Source organism: Sinohyriopsis cumingii, chromosome 12 (assembly GCF_028554795.1).
Source record: "Sinohyriopsis cumingii isolate HCF-2022 chromosome 12, ASM2855479v2, whole genome shotgun sequence".
NCBI lineage: Eukaryota > Metazoa > Mollusca > Bivalvia > Unionida > Unionidae > Sinohyriopsis > Sinohyriopsis cumingii.
In genome coordinates this window covers 22,847,866-22,863,271 of record NC_142972.1, presented here as the reverse complement: position 1 = coordinate 22,863,271, position 15,406 = coordinate 22,847,866, and the positions used below count along the sequence as shown (strand labels likewise).

General features: G+C 32.7%; 1 protein-coding gene and 1 long non-coding RNA gene across 4 annotated transcripts in view; one reads left to right on the top strand and one right to left on the bottom strand.

Moving 5' to 3' along the window:
* LOC149786099 (coiled-coil domain-containing protein 81-like) overlaps window positions 1-5,730 on the top strand; it is a 78,184-nt gene extending 72,454 nt beyond the window's left edge. For all 3 annotated transcript variants that reach the window (XM_089976407.1, XM_089976408.1, XM_089976410.1), the window contains one exon: window positions 1,580-5,730. In XM_089976407.1, the coding sequence (XP_089832533.1) occupies window positions 1,580-1,844 (265 nt within the window). In that variant the 3' untranslated portion in view covers window positions 1,845-5,730. The remainder of the gene's footprint in view (window positions 1-1,579) is intronic.
* A 1,037-nt stretch (window positions 5,731-6,767) lies between these two features.
* Window positions 6,768-13,813, bottom strand: LOC149786098 (uncharacterized). Its single transcript, XR_016424875.1, has 3 exons — window positions 13,469-13,813; window positions 11,337-11,558; window positions 6,768-7,052 (listed from the first exon to the last, which is right to left on the bottom strand). It is a non-coding gene; the product is annotated as an uncharacterized LOC149786098 (long non-coding RNA).
* Window positions 13,814-15,406: the final 1,593 nt, after the last annotated feature.

The following is a 15,406-nucleotide window of genomic DNA, read 5'->3' as shown; positions in this document are numbered from 1 at the left end:
AATATACTAATAGATTTTAGGCAGCCTTTATTTGGCTTCATTTCAGTAAACAGGTTGCCATCATGACATTGATTTCAAGATCAAAGGTCATTAATTGAGTTTTCTTTATCTGCCATGGCAAAATGCACATTATAACAGAAGCAAGTATGAATGGAATTTTATAAAATTTGATGTGTAGATATGTCTGAAGATTGGTTTGAATGAATGCAGGTTCAGTGATCCTAACATGGACTAATTGATCCAGAAGGGTTTGTGATTGCAGTTCAAACCAGTAACAATTATGGCAGTTAGGACTGGAAAAAACACAGCAGTACTTATCACCCACCATGGCCAGTTATGACTCAACAAAAAAAATACAGCAATATTATCCCGCTCCCACCATGGCCCGTTATGACTGAAAAATCCCCCAGTAATATTAATCCCCCACCATGGACAGTATTGACTGAAAAATCCCCCAGTAATATTACTCCCCCACCATGGCCAGTTTTGACTGAAAAATCCCCCACTAATATTATTTCCCCACTATGGACAGTTTTGACTGAAAAATCCCCCAGTAATATTAATCCCTCACCATGGCCAGTTTTGACTGAAAAATCCCCCAGGAATATTAATCCCCACCATGGCCAGTTTTGACTGAAAAATCCCCCAGTAATATTAATCCCTACCATGGCCAGTTTTTTGACTGAAAAATCCCCCAGTGATATTAATCCCCACCAAGGACAGTTTTGACTGAAAAATCCCCCAGTAATATTAATCCCCACCATGGACAGTTTTGACTGAGAAACCCCCCATCCAATATTAATCCCTCACCATGGCCAGTTTTGACTTAAAAAAATGCCAGAGATATTAATCCCCCCACATTGGCCAGTTATGACTGTAAAAAGCCAGCAATATTTATCCCCTATGATGGACAGTTAGGTCTGAAAAAATCAAGCAATATTTATTCCCCACCTTGGCTAGTTATGACTGGAATCATGGCCAGTTGTGACAGTAAAAATTTTCAGCAATATTAATCCCCAACCATGGCCAGTTGTGACTGAAGAAAAACAGAGCAATATTTATCCCCACAATGGCGAGTTAGGACTGAACCCCTCTCCTAGAAATATTAATCCCCTACTGCGGCCAGTTATGACTGAAAAAGGAAACAGCAAAAGATACAGATGCATTTGTGAGTGACAAATAAAGCTTCTGATTTCTTGCTTCCAAAACAAGAAGTATGATATAAAGAGTTTATCAAATGTGGGTGCCATATTATTTTCCTTTTTTTTCTTAAATTCCATATTCATCAGAATATGGAAAAATTTGCTGGGGTTATTTTAAAGCCAATTACATTTCAAGAAGTTTTTGCAAATGTGGATAAATGTTAGTATCTAGGTCAATTAAAAATCATTGGCATACAAATAAAAGATGCATTTTCCAAATTATAAATGGCATCAACTTTAGTTGATTATTAACAAAGGATAGCTGATACAAAATGACTGCCACATTTGGTTTGTAATCTTAAAAACCCAGTAGTATTTCATAAAGACATTAGGAATTACTTTGCACTTATAATAAAATGTCTTCTTTTTTCTTTCAGTGTACTTGAAGATAGGGCAGCCAGATACTCAAGACGGCTTGATGCAAGAAAGCGCCTTGAAAATGAGTGGGCACAGGCTGCATTGTACCGACAGAATCGTGAAATGGAAGAAAGAATCCGAGCTATGAGCCCAGGAATTTTACTGCATGAGCAGTGTGATAAATACCATCGCTGTCGACAGTGTCAACGAAAAATAAACAACTGTGGAGAGTCTAACATCTGGAGTGAATCTCGATATATACCAGGGTCTCGTTTAATGGTGTGAATAAAATAGTTGAGGATGAAAATTTAAATGTGCATAGTCTGTCTTTCTCACCTACCCTACATTCAATATGGAAACAAGTTTGATATTTTTCAAGTCAACATATTTTTCTGATCTGACAATCTAATTTATTTTTATGCATGTTATGTTTTGAAGTGTTTCAGGTTTAGTCATATATATAATGCATTTTCAACTTACCTTTTTCCAAGTTCTATTTATAGAGGAAGTGAAACATATATATTTGTAGATGTTGTTCAGATACTGCCAGCATAATTTCATGTTTTCAACAGAAAATATTTCAAAACTTACAATTCCCAAGATGTATTTTAATATTTTAGTTCATCAACAAATTCCATGAAGATTAATGATATTAAAAGCATAAAACTGTGATATTAGAGGGAATTTTGATCTCTTTACTATTATGTACTAGTGTCAGTTTATGAATTTACATGAAGAATTTCCATCTTGACCATGCCAGTATATGAATTTATATCTGGAATTTACATCTTGACTCTACTAACATATAAATCTACATCAAGAATTTCCCTCTTGACATTACCAGTCTATGAATTTACATCTGGAATTTCCATCTTGACATCACCAGTCAATGAATTTACATCAGGAATTTCCATCTTGACCCTACCAGTATATGAATTTACATCTGGAATTTCCCTCTTGACCCTTCCAGTATTACAGTGTTGTTGCTTATAGGTTGCTTAATGTGGTATGCCTGTGAGTTTTGTATTTATTGATTTTCTTTGTTATTTTCCTATTTTTCTTTTACTTGGCTTCTAAGGGACAGGTGGTGTGTACATAAGACACAAGTTGACATTTGCACTTCTATATAGACTGTACAGCACAGTGATGTGTTAACAAGACATAAGTTGACATTTTCATTTCTATATAGTACTATAAGGCACTCTAAACTCCAGTCATGAATTTGTATACTTGTTAGGGGTGGGGATTGCCTGCAAAAACTGAATTGTGATTTATTGCAATATGGCATATATGTATTGCAGTACACATTAATTCACATTGTTCGTTTACAGCATTTATATTCCAAATGTTGTTTTTGCATATTATGTATTGAAATAATAGCAAATTCCTTACAAGTAATAAAAATTAACAAGAAAACAAAAACATATTGCTTTTCATTTCACAAAAACAAACACTGAATACAATAAATCACATCCTTGATTTAGAAAAAAATAAATATGAACATGAGTGAAAACAAATGCCAGCAGTGGGGCAAAATTGAGAAAACAAATCAAGATGATTTTGCCAGCTTTTTACGGACTTTACAATTAAAATAATACAAAACTGTAAATCTTGCAGCAAACCATATCAAGGGATTAAAATAAACAATAATGTGTGATTATGACCAAAGTCTTTTGTCAATAGATGAATGAAAAAGGAAAAATCATGATTTTACATCTACTGTGATATGTAAGTACATATCTGTGATGATTCTCAAAGATGTGTCTAGTTGGTACAGTCTGTCATAGATTAAGTACCGACACCATGTTATGAAGCTCTTGTTAGACATGTCAGAGCAAGGATGTAAATCATGAATAACAAAATTGGCTATGGCTTACATGATGAAGATTTGTATTTATTCTGTACACCTAGTATGGTTATGATCGTAAGTTTCCAACCTGCAACATTTGACATTTTTTTCACAGTTGTGCTGGGATTTGTGTTCATATTAGGATACTACTGATGACTGGTGACACCTTAAATGTGTTGCCAATTTGTCATCTCTCCTGCAGATGTATTGATTATTGTTTTGCATAGATCAGAAAGATCTCAGGCTTTGTCAGATGTATCGGTCACTAATTCCACTGAAAAAGATTTCCAAATTGAGCTCTTTCATCAAGGGTTTTTCATAACATTAGGTAGTGAATATAATTCTAAGCCTAACGAGACATAGAGATGCACTCAAAATAAGTTCTTAATACATAGATATAGTTCAAGACAAAAAAACAACAGTATTCCACTATTATTATTCTCATATCATTATATACAATATACAGCACTTTGTATTGCAATTTACCAGTAAATCTATACATTGTTACACTCTTAATACTTTTAGTCATTAAAGTAAGACCACAACATTTACACATATAAATGGCTTAGTTTAGTTTATTGCTTTTAAATATTTACAAAATCAGTAAACATATAAACAAACATGCTTGTGGCAGTCAGTGACAGAACTACTGATTTCAATATAATTTTATATTTCCACATCCTACTAAAGAGGATGGATGAGTGGGATTTTTCTGTTAATTCTTTTTCTGAAGCATGTATGATTTTCACATTGAATGTGGTATCACTGGGGAAAAAGCAAATGTAGATGACGGTTGCACTGCACATTAAACAACATTGCACATCAGGTTGGTTTACTGATGATGCTGACTTTTTAAAAACTATATATAATCTACCTTTGAAAACAATTTTTGCTAACAGATCCTTTGATTAGGAATGTTTCATTTAATGAATACCATTTCAATTGTAAGCCACTACATAGTTTCTTAGTCATTGTGCTTGCCACCAAAGTATCCCATGCACATGTCCTATTGCATTATTGATTTGTTTAATCAAGGACATACATGTAACAGCTGGAAACAGTATCACAGTGATTCTAGGGACATCATAATAAAATTGTCAGATACATTCAACAAAAACTTGTCTTACAAAATTAATTCTGTCATAATATGCAGTTAAAGATGTACAGCAATGAAACAAGTGCAGTTAGAATGAAGTACAGTATGCACATTACAATAGCTGTCAGCTGTTCTGTAAGCTAAGCAAACTTAATGGGTAGAGAGGGGAAAGACTGAGTTTATAATGATTTTAATTTCTTACACCATGTACATGTTTAGATATTTTGGTAAACACTGCAGCCCTAGTCTTACATAAATGAATTTTGAGTTCATAGTTCCTCTATTGTATTTTCCAATCTCAGTTAATATATAATCAAGATCAAAAAAATATAAAATTTAGGAATACTTAGTTTCAAGGCATATCTTATTTATATCCATCAACTACAGATAATAATAATCAGCCCTAAGGAACTTTTTGTACCATTTTGTTGAGATCTTTTTTTTCCTCCAAATTTTGTACATTGTATGCACAAGAGAATATTGCTATAATTGTAAATCATTGTACAAAACCTTACCATTTTTTTAAGAGAAAAAATAACTCTTCTTTAAATGTTGTTTATAATAACCACATCTGCTTTTAAACATATTTACAGTACTTATGGATCTCTTGTGATGATTCTTATTTTTTTGTCGTTTTATATTCTATACCCAAAAGTTTGTGAATTTTTGTGGAACAAGCCAGAGTATGCCTTCAACATGAAATTAATGAAGCATACTTAGCATGAGTAACATTCTGTCTAATCAATTTTATGATGTTTACTTATGAACACCAGGAGACTCATTTGTTTCCGACATATAAAACAATCTAAGCTGGTATTTCTAGGCAATATAAAAAGATGTTTTAAAATGTTGACCTATCTGTTGTTATTTCACATGGAAACTTTCAAGCGGTTCAAAAGTTTCAAAATCTCATAATAGATGGTTTATCTTGATGTGATAGACAGCCCAATTTAAAGCTGTAACCTGTGATATAATGATAACTGTTAGCTGTTTAATTCTTGTTGTGTTTAGGATGAGTTGCATTACAATATTTAAATATAATTAATATATATTATGCCTAGTTTGTGCATAGGACCAGTTACATTATTATATTTAAGTAGAGTTAATGTAGATACAGCCTAGATTGTGCTATGCAAGATGAAGAAATTGTTAACTAACTTGTGAAGTATATAAATTCTTCATTTGACATGCAGAATGATGAATAAAACAACAATGTTGAACTCAAATGCCTTTTTTTGTTTGTTTTTGTAATTTGCAACAATACAGGAAGCATTTGTGTTTAGTCAGTAGTTCTAAGTTTGTAAAGAACTGTATTGCTGACATTATTGGGGGTGCTTAAAGATTTGTGAAAATACTTAATTTTTTGTACAAGAAGTGACAATCTTATGTTATTGCAGAGTTCTTTATACATAAAATGGCAAGTTTATGAAAATGCAAAATTCTTTCCACAAACAATTGGGAAATTTATGACAAAGCAAAATTCTTGGTACAAATATTTGACAATTTTATGAGTTTGCAAAATTCTTTATAAGAGTACAAAATTCTTTATACAAAACTTAGCAATTTTATAAGAATAGACAAATCTTTTTACAAAAATTCATGTACAGAAAATTCAACTAGAAGAAAACTACTGTGAATTTGCTATTTTTTTGTCAGTACAATTTGTTTTGGTGAGGGGGCAAGCACCAATTTTCATAGATTTTAAAGTTGCTCCAAGCCACAAATTTAAATATACCAATGAACAATGATACCTTTATGAAAAGTAGTGGACCCCTTCAGCCAATTCATGAATTGATTTAATATGGGTGGATACTTATTTTTTGCAGAGTTTTTAAGGACTTTTCAAGGATTTTCTGAAAGTTTTTAATGAGTATTTTTTCTTTATGGATATTGAATTTTTCTAAAAGCTACTTTATTTATGCATAAATAAGTACAAAAGTAGAAGTAAAATACATAATGCAGCAAAGGGATGCTACTCCCTATGGTAACTACCAGTGTTGTGTATTTTTGTCCATCTAGTTTTATCACAATTTACTTATTTATTACTTTAAACAAAAAATATAAAGCAATTTTGAAGTTTTTTATTTTGACCATTTTGTATTCCCACATAAATTTAAGGAGTTTTGAGCCAAATTCAAAAACAAAGAATAAAGATAAGTTTTGAAAATTCAGAGTCCTCAAGACAGTCCATAAATTCAAGGATTTTTTTAAGATTGCGTGAACTATGAAAGTAGTATCTACAAAAATAAAATATATTTAGAGTACAAAGTAATATGCATTAAAGAGGATGCACACATCTGTGAAAAGATGAGGGAGGGTTTAATGTGATTGGCTATATTCATGAAGAATTATAATTTGCAATAAAATTTCCTTTCTCTGTCAAAGACATTACTCAATCACATTTGTGAGAGAAGAATTGGTAAGAAGAGGAGGATTATCATGTAACAGCATCCAGCTTTCATCCTGGTAACCAAGTGGGGTGGGTGGGTGATAATAGGGATCCTCATCTGCAGGATGAGATCATTATTCTAATGTAGAGGCCGCACACCTGTGGAATAAATATGAAATTGTGCAACACTCCATAAATCTTTAACTAGATGGCAAAAAATTTATGAGGTTTCCTCACTGAAAACTATTTCAGGGTGAATCCATGAACAGTTGGAAACCAATGTCTGTGGTGAGGTTTTGCTGGAATGAACAAGGTCTGGTGGACATCTAGGCAGCTATCTCAAGGCTGACCAGTTGCAACACATCACTGCCATATAATTACCTCCACCATCCCATTTAGGTGGCCACCCATATGTCACACTTTTATTAGTAAGTATTGAATGATGCTTGTACAGGTAATATCATGCAATATTGAAACAAGTCAGTTAACTGAGAAAAAAATGTTGCATTTTTATCATCTTGCTGTACAAGACACAGCTATGAAATTAAATTTATGCATATTAATTGAAAAATAATTAGAAGAAAAAAAATTGCATGCTAAATATTGAATGTTTTTTTCAGAGAATAATGTGCTGGTACATACATGTTTAAGAAATTGGCAAATGAATAGTATGAATAGTGTACTTATCAACATTATCATTGTATTTCTAACAGAAACAATGAATCCTTAATAATTCTTTTAAAAATATGCACAAAGAAGCAACATTTGAATCATCCTATGAGGGGTCATCAAGCACTTGAATTTAATACACACTCTATTATTAGAATAACAAGGAAATATATTGCACACATAGATTTCAGTAGGAACATGGATATTTTTCAAGGTCAGTAATAAATGTAGTCTAGAATTTTTTCTGCTATATTCCATTTGAATCTAATTACTTGTATCCCTGCTAATAAACACAGAGTAACTTATGAAACACTGCAAATCAGGTCTTTTAAAAATATTCATATATACTGCACATGCCTGATGGAACTGAATGTTTATCAACAGTAAGGTAACCTAAATGGACATGGGGAGACTTTAACAAGAAAATTATTTGTTATGGTTGAAACTCATATGTGGGTATTGACCTCATATTGTAGTTAAGAGTTTCATTTTAACAGGGGTGAAATTGCTTAAACTTATCCTTGTAAACAGTACAACGTAATCACTGTATCCAGTTTTAAGTAACCATTAAATTACATTGGTAGAAAGATATCTATAACAAACAGTTATTTTCTAAACGAAATAGGAAGTATAGAATTAACTTAGCCCAGTATATTAACTGAAAATATGTTGATAAATATATGGCTTTGAATTGTCATACAGCTGAAACTGAGAGTATCATGTTTAATATAGCAGCAAACTCATCCGACCCTTTAACTTAAATGGATGTGTTCTAAAGTCATGTGACCTACAGTGACATTACTTGTATCTTGAAATTCTCATATAAAAATGAAAGGAAATAAATATCTGATCATTATTTATCAATGTGAGTGATACCATGATTTTAATAATTGCATTGTTTGGTACATGGGTGTGTACGTCTTTTGAGTGAACTAGCTTTGGTAGTCTATTGTTTGACTTGGAGTGAACAACAGTTACATACGGTCCAATAAAGACAAACACAAAAAGAATGATTGACTTCATTGTTAATAGTCCCATTCAAATTAGAATAACAATTATAAGGTATCTTAAGATCTGGCATTTTTTTAAATGACACGACTAACAACAAAGTCTAGTGACATCCTATTGACAGATTTGCACGAATTCACTAACATTCAACAGATAGTAACATTTAGTATCTTAATTTAAACAAAATAAAATCTTACTTGATATATATAAAATACATCTTGCCAGATTAACAAATACAATTTGTGTTTACTGTAGCAATGACACTTTGTAGTAATTCAATAAACTGGGAGAAATCATTGAGGAGGTTGTTAACATTTTGGAGCCATGCCACAGCCATATATCCGAATTCTTGCAATGACGAAGTAAGTTTTAGTATACAAGATTTTGTTGTAAATTAACTCAGTACAAAATAATAAGAGGCTACAAAAATGGCAGATAAATAAATCATCAATTTCAGGTTTGCATCATTAGTTCTTCAACAAGATAAGTTTTTGACATTTTTGTAAACTTTATCACATTTACCTGTATCAGCACTTGGTGATGACAAAAGTAAATAAAGGCATTGTTGTGCAGTTTTGGGTTTTTGAAAAACAACCTTTTCCAATAGCTTTCCATTCCTTCTTCACATGAATGGAGACTAAGAGGTAATTAATTTCCAGGTAACTGAGCAAGTAGCTTGGCAGCAAACATGCGCAACAAGAGAGTCTGCACTCTAATTATATTGAAGTCATTAATTGGCTCTCTCATCTGTGAACAATAACGGTATTTGACCTTATTGTGAAGCATTACACAATCCCATGATTCACTTAAATCCAGTCAAAAATGTTTAACTACTTGCTAAATTAAGTAGCAATGACATGTTTTAAGCAATCTCATAAGGTAATGGAAGACATTCCAGCGGACCTTACTAGAAATGAAATTTTATCATAAAATGTGTTCTCTGAAAATATTTATCCAATCATATGTATTAGAGGAATTCATTTATATTACTTTCCGAATCCAGCCCTCCCGGAAAGATTAAACATTCTGTATTTCTCATTTGTATCCCATATAGACTTTAATTATAGCATATATGAAGAGACATTCTTCAGATGTGATGTGTAATCACACCTGCCATAACACGCTGTCACACAAAAAACATGATTTTGGACTCCACCCGTACCCCAACATGGGGGCGTGTTTAGAAAACAACGATTTTCAGGATCTTAACCCCAAAGTTATCTCAAAAACAGAAAACCGTTTTAGCCACTTCCCAGCATATATTATTGGTTAGGACTTAGAAGATGTTTCCTAGTGTTTCTAATGTTTAAATGTTAGGAAAAAAAGTGTTTCCATTGTCCATTCTTTTTGTGTTTTTATTGTGACATTTTTATGATAATTTTGTCGAGGTTGCTCTTTGTTTTATTCAGTCATATGAATGAGTGTCTTTATCCCTATTGTTGCTCCGGCCTGGGTTCGTACTTTTGATCAATACTGCCACTATTGTGACGATTTCCCAACCCCGAGCCCTTGCATAATTGAATCTGGGCTTGTACTATCCTCCCTTCGGACACAAAACCATTAGGGCTAGTTTCTTGCCCCTTTTCCCTTATACGAGTTGCTTTGGTTTTAGTGACTTTTGTCAGCCTTTATTTTCATTTTGTCCTAGTGTTGTAAGATATAAGTATGCTAGTGTTGCTTGAGCTTTTTCTATAATGAGGACTGGCACTATCTAGATCATGTTTCTTCAGTTTGCTTTCCTATCATTTTTGGGGAAAAAGGCAATCTTCACCCATAGATTTATAAAACAAGGCCTTAAAACACAATAAAGAAAGCGTCTAAGCGTGATTATGTTATTGTTTTGTGTGCATGTGTGTTTCCCTCCCCCACCCCTTTAGGAAGTTTTTTTTATGTCATATTTGTGAAACTTCTTTTTTATTCTAGTTTTGATTTAGTCTGTTTCTTTAATATAAATTTCCAAATATGGCTTACTACTTAAAACAGGATAGAAACTTTCTAAGAAGCGGACGTAAATATAAACATTCATTTCCTTCTTGTTATGTTTTTACCAAATCATTCAATTGTGTAGTTGTACTTAAAAAAAAATCAATCTTAATAGGTAGAAATGGATTTAAATATTTTGTAGCTTAGACCTAATTTGTTTTGTTGACATTAGTGCACATCTTAAGCAGTATGATTGTAGAGTTGCTAATGTATAGAATTAATCAATGCATGCTTACTTTTCGAGATGGGATTAGTATTTTCTAGAAAGCAGACGGAAATGTAAACATCCATTTCCTTCTTGTTATGTTTATACCAAACTGGATACTATATGAACATCTATTTGTCTCTAGACAAAATATATTGTGCCCGTTTCAATTTTCGTAGGTAGAAAGGGATCGAAATAGTTTGTAGCGTGTACTTAATTGAATATATCGTCCATTATCTAGTGTGGCGTTTGGTAGGGTTGGGGAGGGGTGCTCCCAATATATTATTTAAATTACCATATAAGTCCCACCCTGGGCTCGATTTTGTAGGGAGTGAAATTAGTGTTAGAGAGAGGTAAGGCTCTGAGCCCCCAGTCAGCAGTGCTGACGGTTGAATTATTGAGATCACAAAAGGTGAAATTCAAAAGAATAACAATTTAATGCAATTCAATATTCAGATGATACTAATTTCCCAATCACTCTCATTCCTCTCGACCAAGTGATAGCCTATTGCATCCTTTGATTTATAGTGTGAGATCGCTTTTCCACCTGTCCTTGTTTCTGCCTATCTGTATCTTACCTCGTCAATTTCTTCTTCTCTTTCGACTTCCATCTAACTTTTTCTCCTAGACTGCTCCTTTCCCAATTCCTCCTCATCGACTCATTTTCTTCTTCCTCATTGACTCTGCTCTCCGACTAGCCATCGATTCACAATCGACTTTTTCTCCACTAGTCTCTATTCCGTCTCTCTCCTAGAGACTCGGGACTAAACCACACCGGAAGTCTGTCCCCTAAAAGCTTCCTGTGAAAACACAGGGACGTTAGCATATTTCCTTAGCCATCTTGTATCACACTAAACCAACAATCAATCATCAAATAAAGGCTAGTACATTTTCCGGTCACGCATTCGTGCACATCGAAATACCCATAAGCTCTTGTATGGTAAACAACGTCGTAATAAAAGCACGGTATCAACTACTTATCATACAGACAGCAATAAATTGCGTTACCTCAGTATATATATATATATATATATATATATATATATATATATATATATATATATATATATATATATATATATATATATATATATATTGTAACGGCCAAGCTAGGTCCTGATTATACTATCTTGGAGTATCGCACCAGGGATGAGTATGCTTCTTATCAGCTGACTGAGGAGGGGGAGAATGAAGTAAACTCGAACTCTTGATTTCTTTTCAACCATAACACAAGATGATTCATTTATTAAGAAACAGCGAATAAAGCCAGTTCATGACCATGACAGTCTTGTTGTTTTGTCCTAAGCCAAAATATTATCATTGTTTGAAGGTACTGTATGGTATATGATAATTTCATGCAAGGTCAGGATACACATTAGCACTATGCTATTAGTTCATTATATTATTTCTTCTGATGAGTAAAGATTATATTAGAGTTACCATATGTGAATTTAGTTGCATTAAAGGTTACTACAGAAGAGAAACTATGATTTGATTGTAATCGTGAAATGTAAAAATCTGCAAGGAAAACACTTGCTTGACTTTACACTTCAACCTTCGCGTAATACTTATTTGAAGTGTATTGGTATAAATGGAAGTAAATTGGCTGTCAAGTCGGTGAGGAAAACACTCACAGTGACTTAGACAACTAGTAAATTATAAAATAGACAAATAACTTGTGTTTTATAGATTGCTAGAATAATCAAGTATTGTTGAATTGAATTTAGAATGTCAAGTCGGTGAGGAAAACACTCACAATGACAAAGACAACTAGTAAATTATAAAATCGACAAATAACTTGTGTTTTATAGATTGCTAGAATAATCAAGTATTGTTGAATTGAAGTTAGAATGTCAAGTTGGTGAGGAAAACACTCACAATGACTTAGACATTTTATTTCCCTAAGAACTTTGTTGGACCTATAATTTAATAAAAAAAGAAAAAAAAGAATTATATATTTTGTAGTGTAGCAGAACTTTTCTGTGTGTCTTTAGCTTCATAAAACTAATTAAATAAAGAAAATAAATAAAGAAATGAATAAAAGTACTGGTCTGTGAGGACAACACTCACCTGACCATATAACTGAATTTCAAATAACAAATGATAAAACAATATCTATGTTGCTTGTAAAATAAATTAGAAATGACTAGAATGTGTATAAGTTGGAAGAGAGAAAGGAATTAAAAATAATAAAAAAATAACTTAAATAAAAATTGATTTGCACTTAAATAAACTTTATAAAAAAAATATTTACTGTCCAAAATATTGCCTAAAGTTACATAATTCTCTAATAAACTAAACAAAACAAAATAATAAAAAAAATTAAAAAAAATAAAACTCACAATAACTGTGATGTACCTAGTTTGATGGCTGCTAGATGACTGAACCCCCTCAAGCAGCCCACAAAGCCTTATATACTCCTGAGAAAACCCCAAAAACCCACAACGCCCACAAAACCCACAATACCCACAAAACCCACAACGCCCACAAAACCCACAATACCCACAAAGCCCACAAAACCCACAATCCTTGTTGGAATGTTCAAACCATCATGCGCTAGTATTGAATGTGTATATTTAGTTAATTTTCACAGTGATTATTTATGGAAATTACCAGCGGGATATTTTACACATTGCTACATTGCGAATGAATTGCCATAAGTAAAAATAGAAAAAGAAAAAAATTCAGTTTTGCATTTCGCGGCACATACCGTGTTAGCCTGTCGCTATAGCAATGGTTCGGAAACCGTGTTATGCACTCTTACAATATTACCGAGGTAGACCGCATGAAAGGGTAGTCAACAGTTATATGTACCAAAGAAACAAAGAAGAGGAAAAACAAACTTAAATGCGATGACGTATACAAATGAAACCCCAGGGACTATAAACACATTGAGTATGTAGTGTACAGTCTTAAGCTGTTAACTAGAAATAGCCATTAATCGAATTATCAAGGATGCCAGCCGCCGGCATGATACTCCCTATTTTCGCTATCACAAAAACACGTAGACTATACCAGCTAACTATTAGTCGACAAGTAAACAAAACACAGGATCCTAGAAAATAGTAATGTCGACTCATTTGAGCAATTCACTGCTAATGCACAGATTTATAATTTTAAAAAAAAAATCTATACCGAATTGGACGGCTTGTATGAATAGTGTTTACCGTATATATGCATATCTCACTCCCTAAATGCAGGTTATTACAATATATATATATATATATATATATATATATATATATATATATATATATATATATATATATATATATATATTCTTAATCTCATTATACTGAACAATAGCACAGCAATCAGACGCATTTCTGTACATTACACCCCCACAAGTGTACACGAATATTTAAATGTCCATATTAACTAATTTTACATACTGCAACCATTTTCCAAAGTTACAATTCGATTCAACAGTTGCAAAATCTAGAATATCACACGAATAAATGCACTAGTTTACTACGAAGTAACCAAATAGCGAATTACAATATTAATTCTAACCAAGAGCTAGCAATCTACATAATTCTTTACATAATCATAGCTCATTTCTCAAATACGCATGTAAATTAAACACTACAAAGGTAATTCTACGTACTAACGATTCTGGTAATGAAGTATAGATACTGCAAATAATTACCATTACAATGACGTAATATTCTGCAATAATCGAGCAAATAGCTCACTGACCATTACGAAACTTCTTCTTTCCTTAGAATTTCCTAAGTTTTCCAGCCAATTTACGAATGGCTTTCCCGGAATTATTGATTTAACCTTCCAGCGCGATGTTTCACAATTACTGAAGTTTCTAGTCTAAATTACTCAGTTAAATTTGGGTTGAATTGGTGACCTCACTCTCTCTCAATTCCGATTGGATATAGATTCTAACCTGTTCTATTCAACTTAGCAGACAGTGCTCCGGCCGTCTGTCAACGAGGTGAGATTTACGACGCCATAAAGGGTCCTTTGTTCTTAAACAAAGCTTTCAACTTCCACATGTGATTTTTGACACCCAACAAAGCTGGTTTTGATAATAATTACGAACAGGACCACTATAGCCGCGGGGTCTAATATATATATATACATGGCTTCTAACCAATTCCTTTGTTCTTGACTTACGTCATCGCGGGCAAGGAACGTGACAACCAGAAAACATACGAGTTCTCTAGATCATCCTTAGTTTTGTTTTGTGCATCTTAGTGCACACGTTAGTCTCATTTGTAGACCTAATGACGTTTGAGATTAAAATATCGTTTCACGCAGACGTATTTGAAAACATCATTATCTTTTCCAATCCATTTCTTATGATGTTTTATGTATAAAGGTTTCTGTTACTGTACATTGGTTTTAAATTCGATCTTTGCAATTTTTTTAATGTACTTGTGCTTATTGCGTTTTTAAAGATTTCATTTGTCAAACTGTGCTTTGGTCTTAGCTCCTTAGCGTATATTTTTATAATTTTTAAAAATTATAAAGTTATTGAGAGGATTGAAATTTGGTTTAACGTTTAACACAGACCTAATTAAACCTTTGCATATATTCTTCAGTTTTCTTTTGTTTCCTTCATTTAGTATTTTTACCACAGTTTGATGAGGATGCATCTCTTACTGTGTATACATGGCATAATTGTACATCTCAA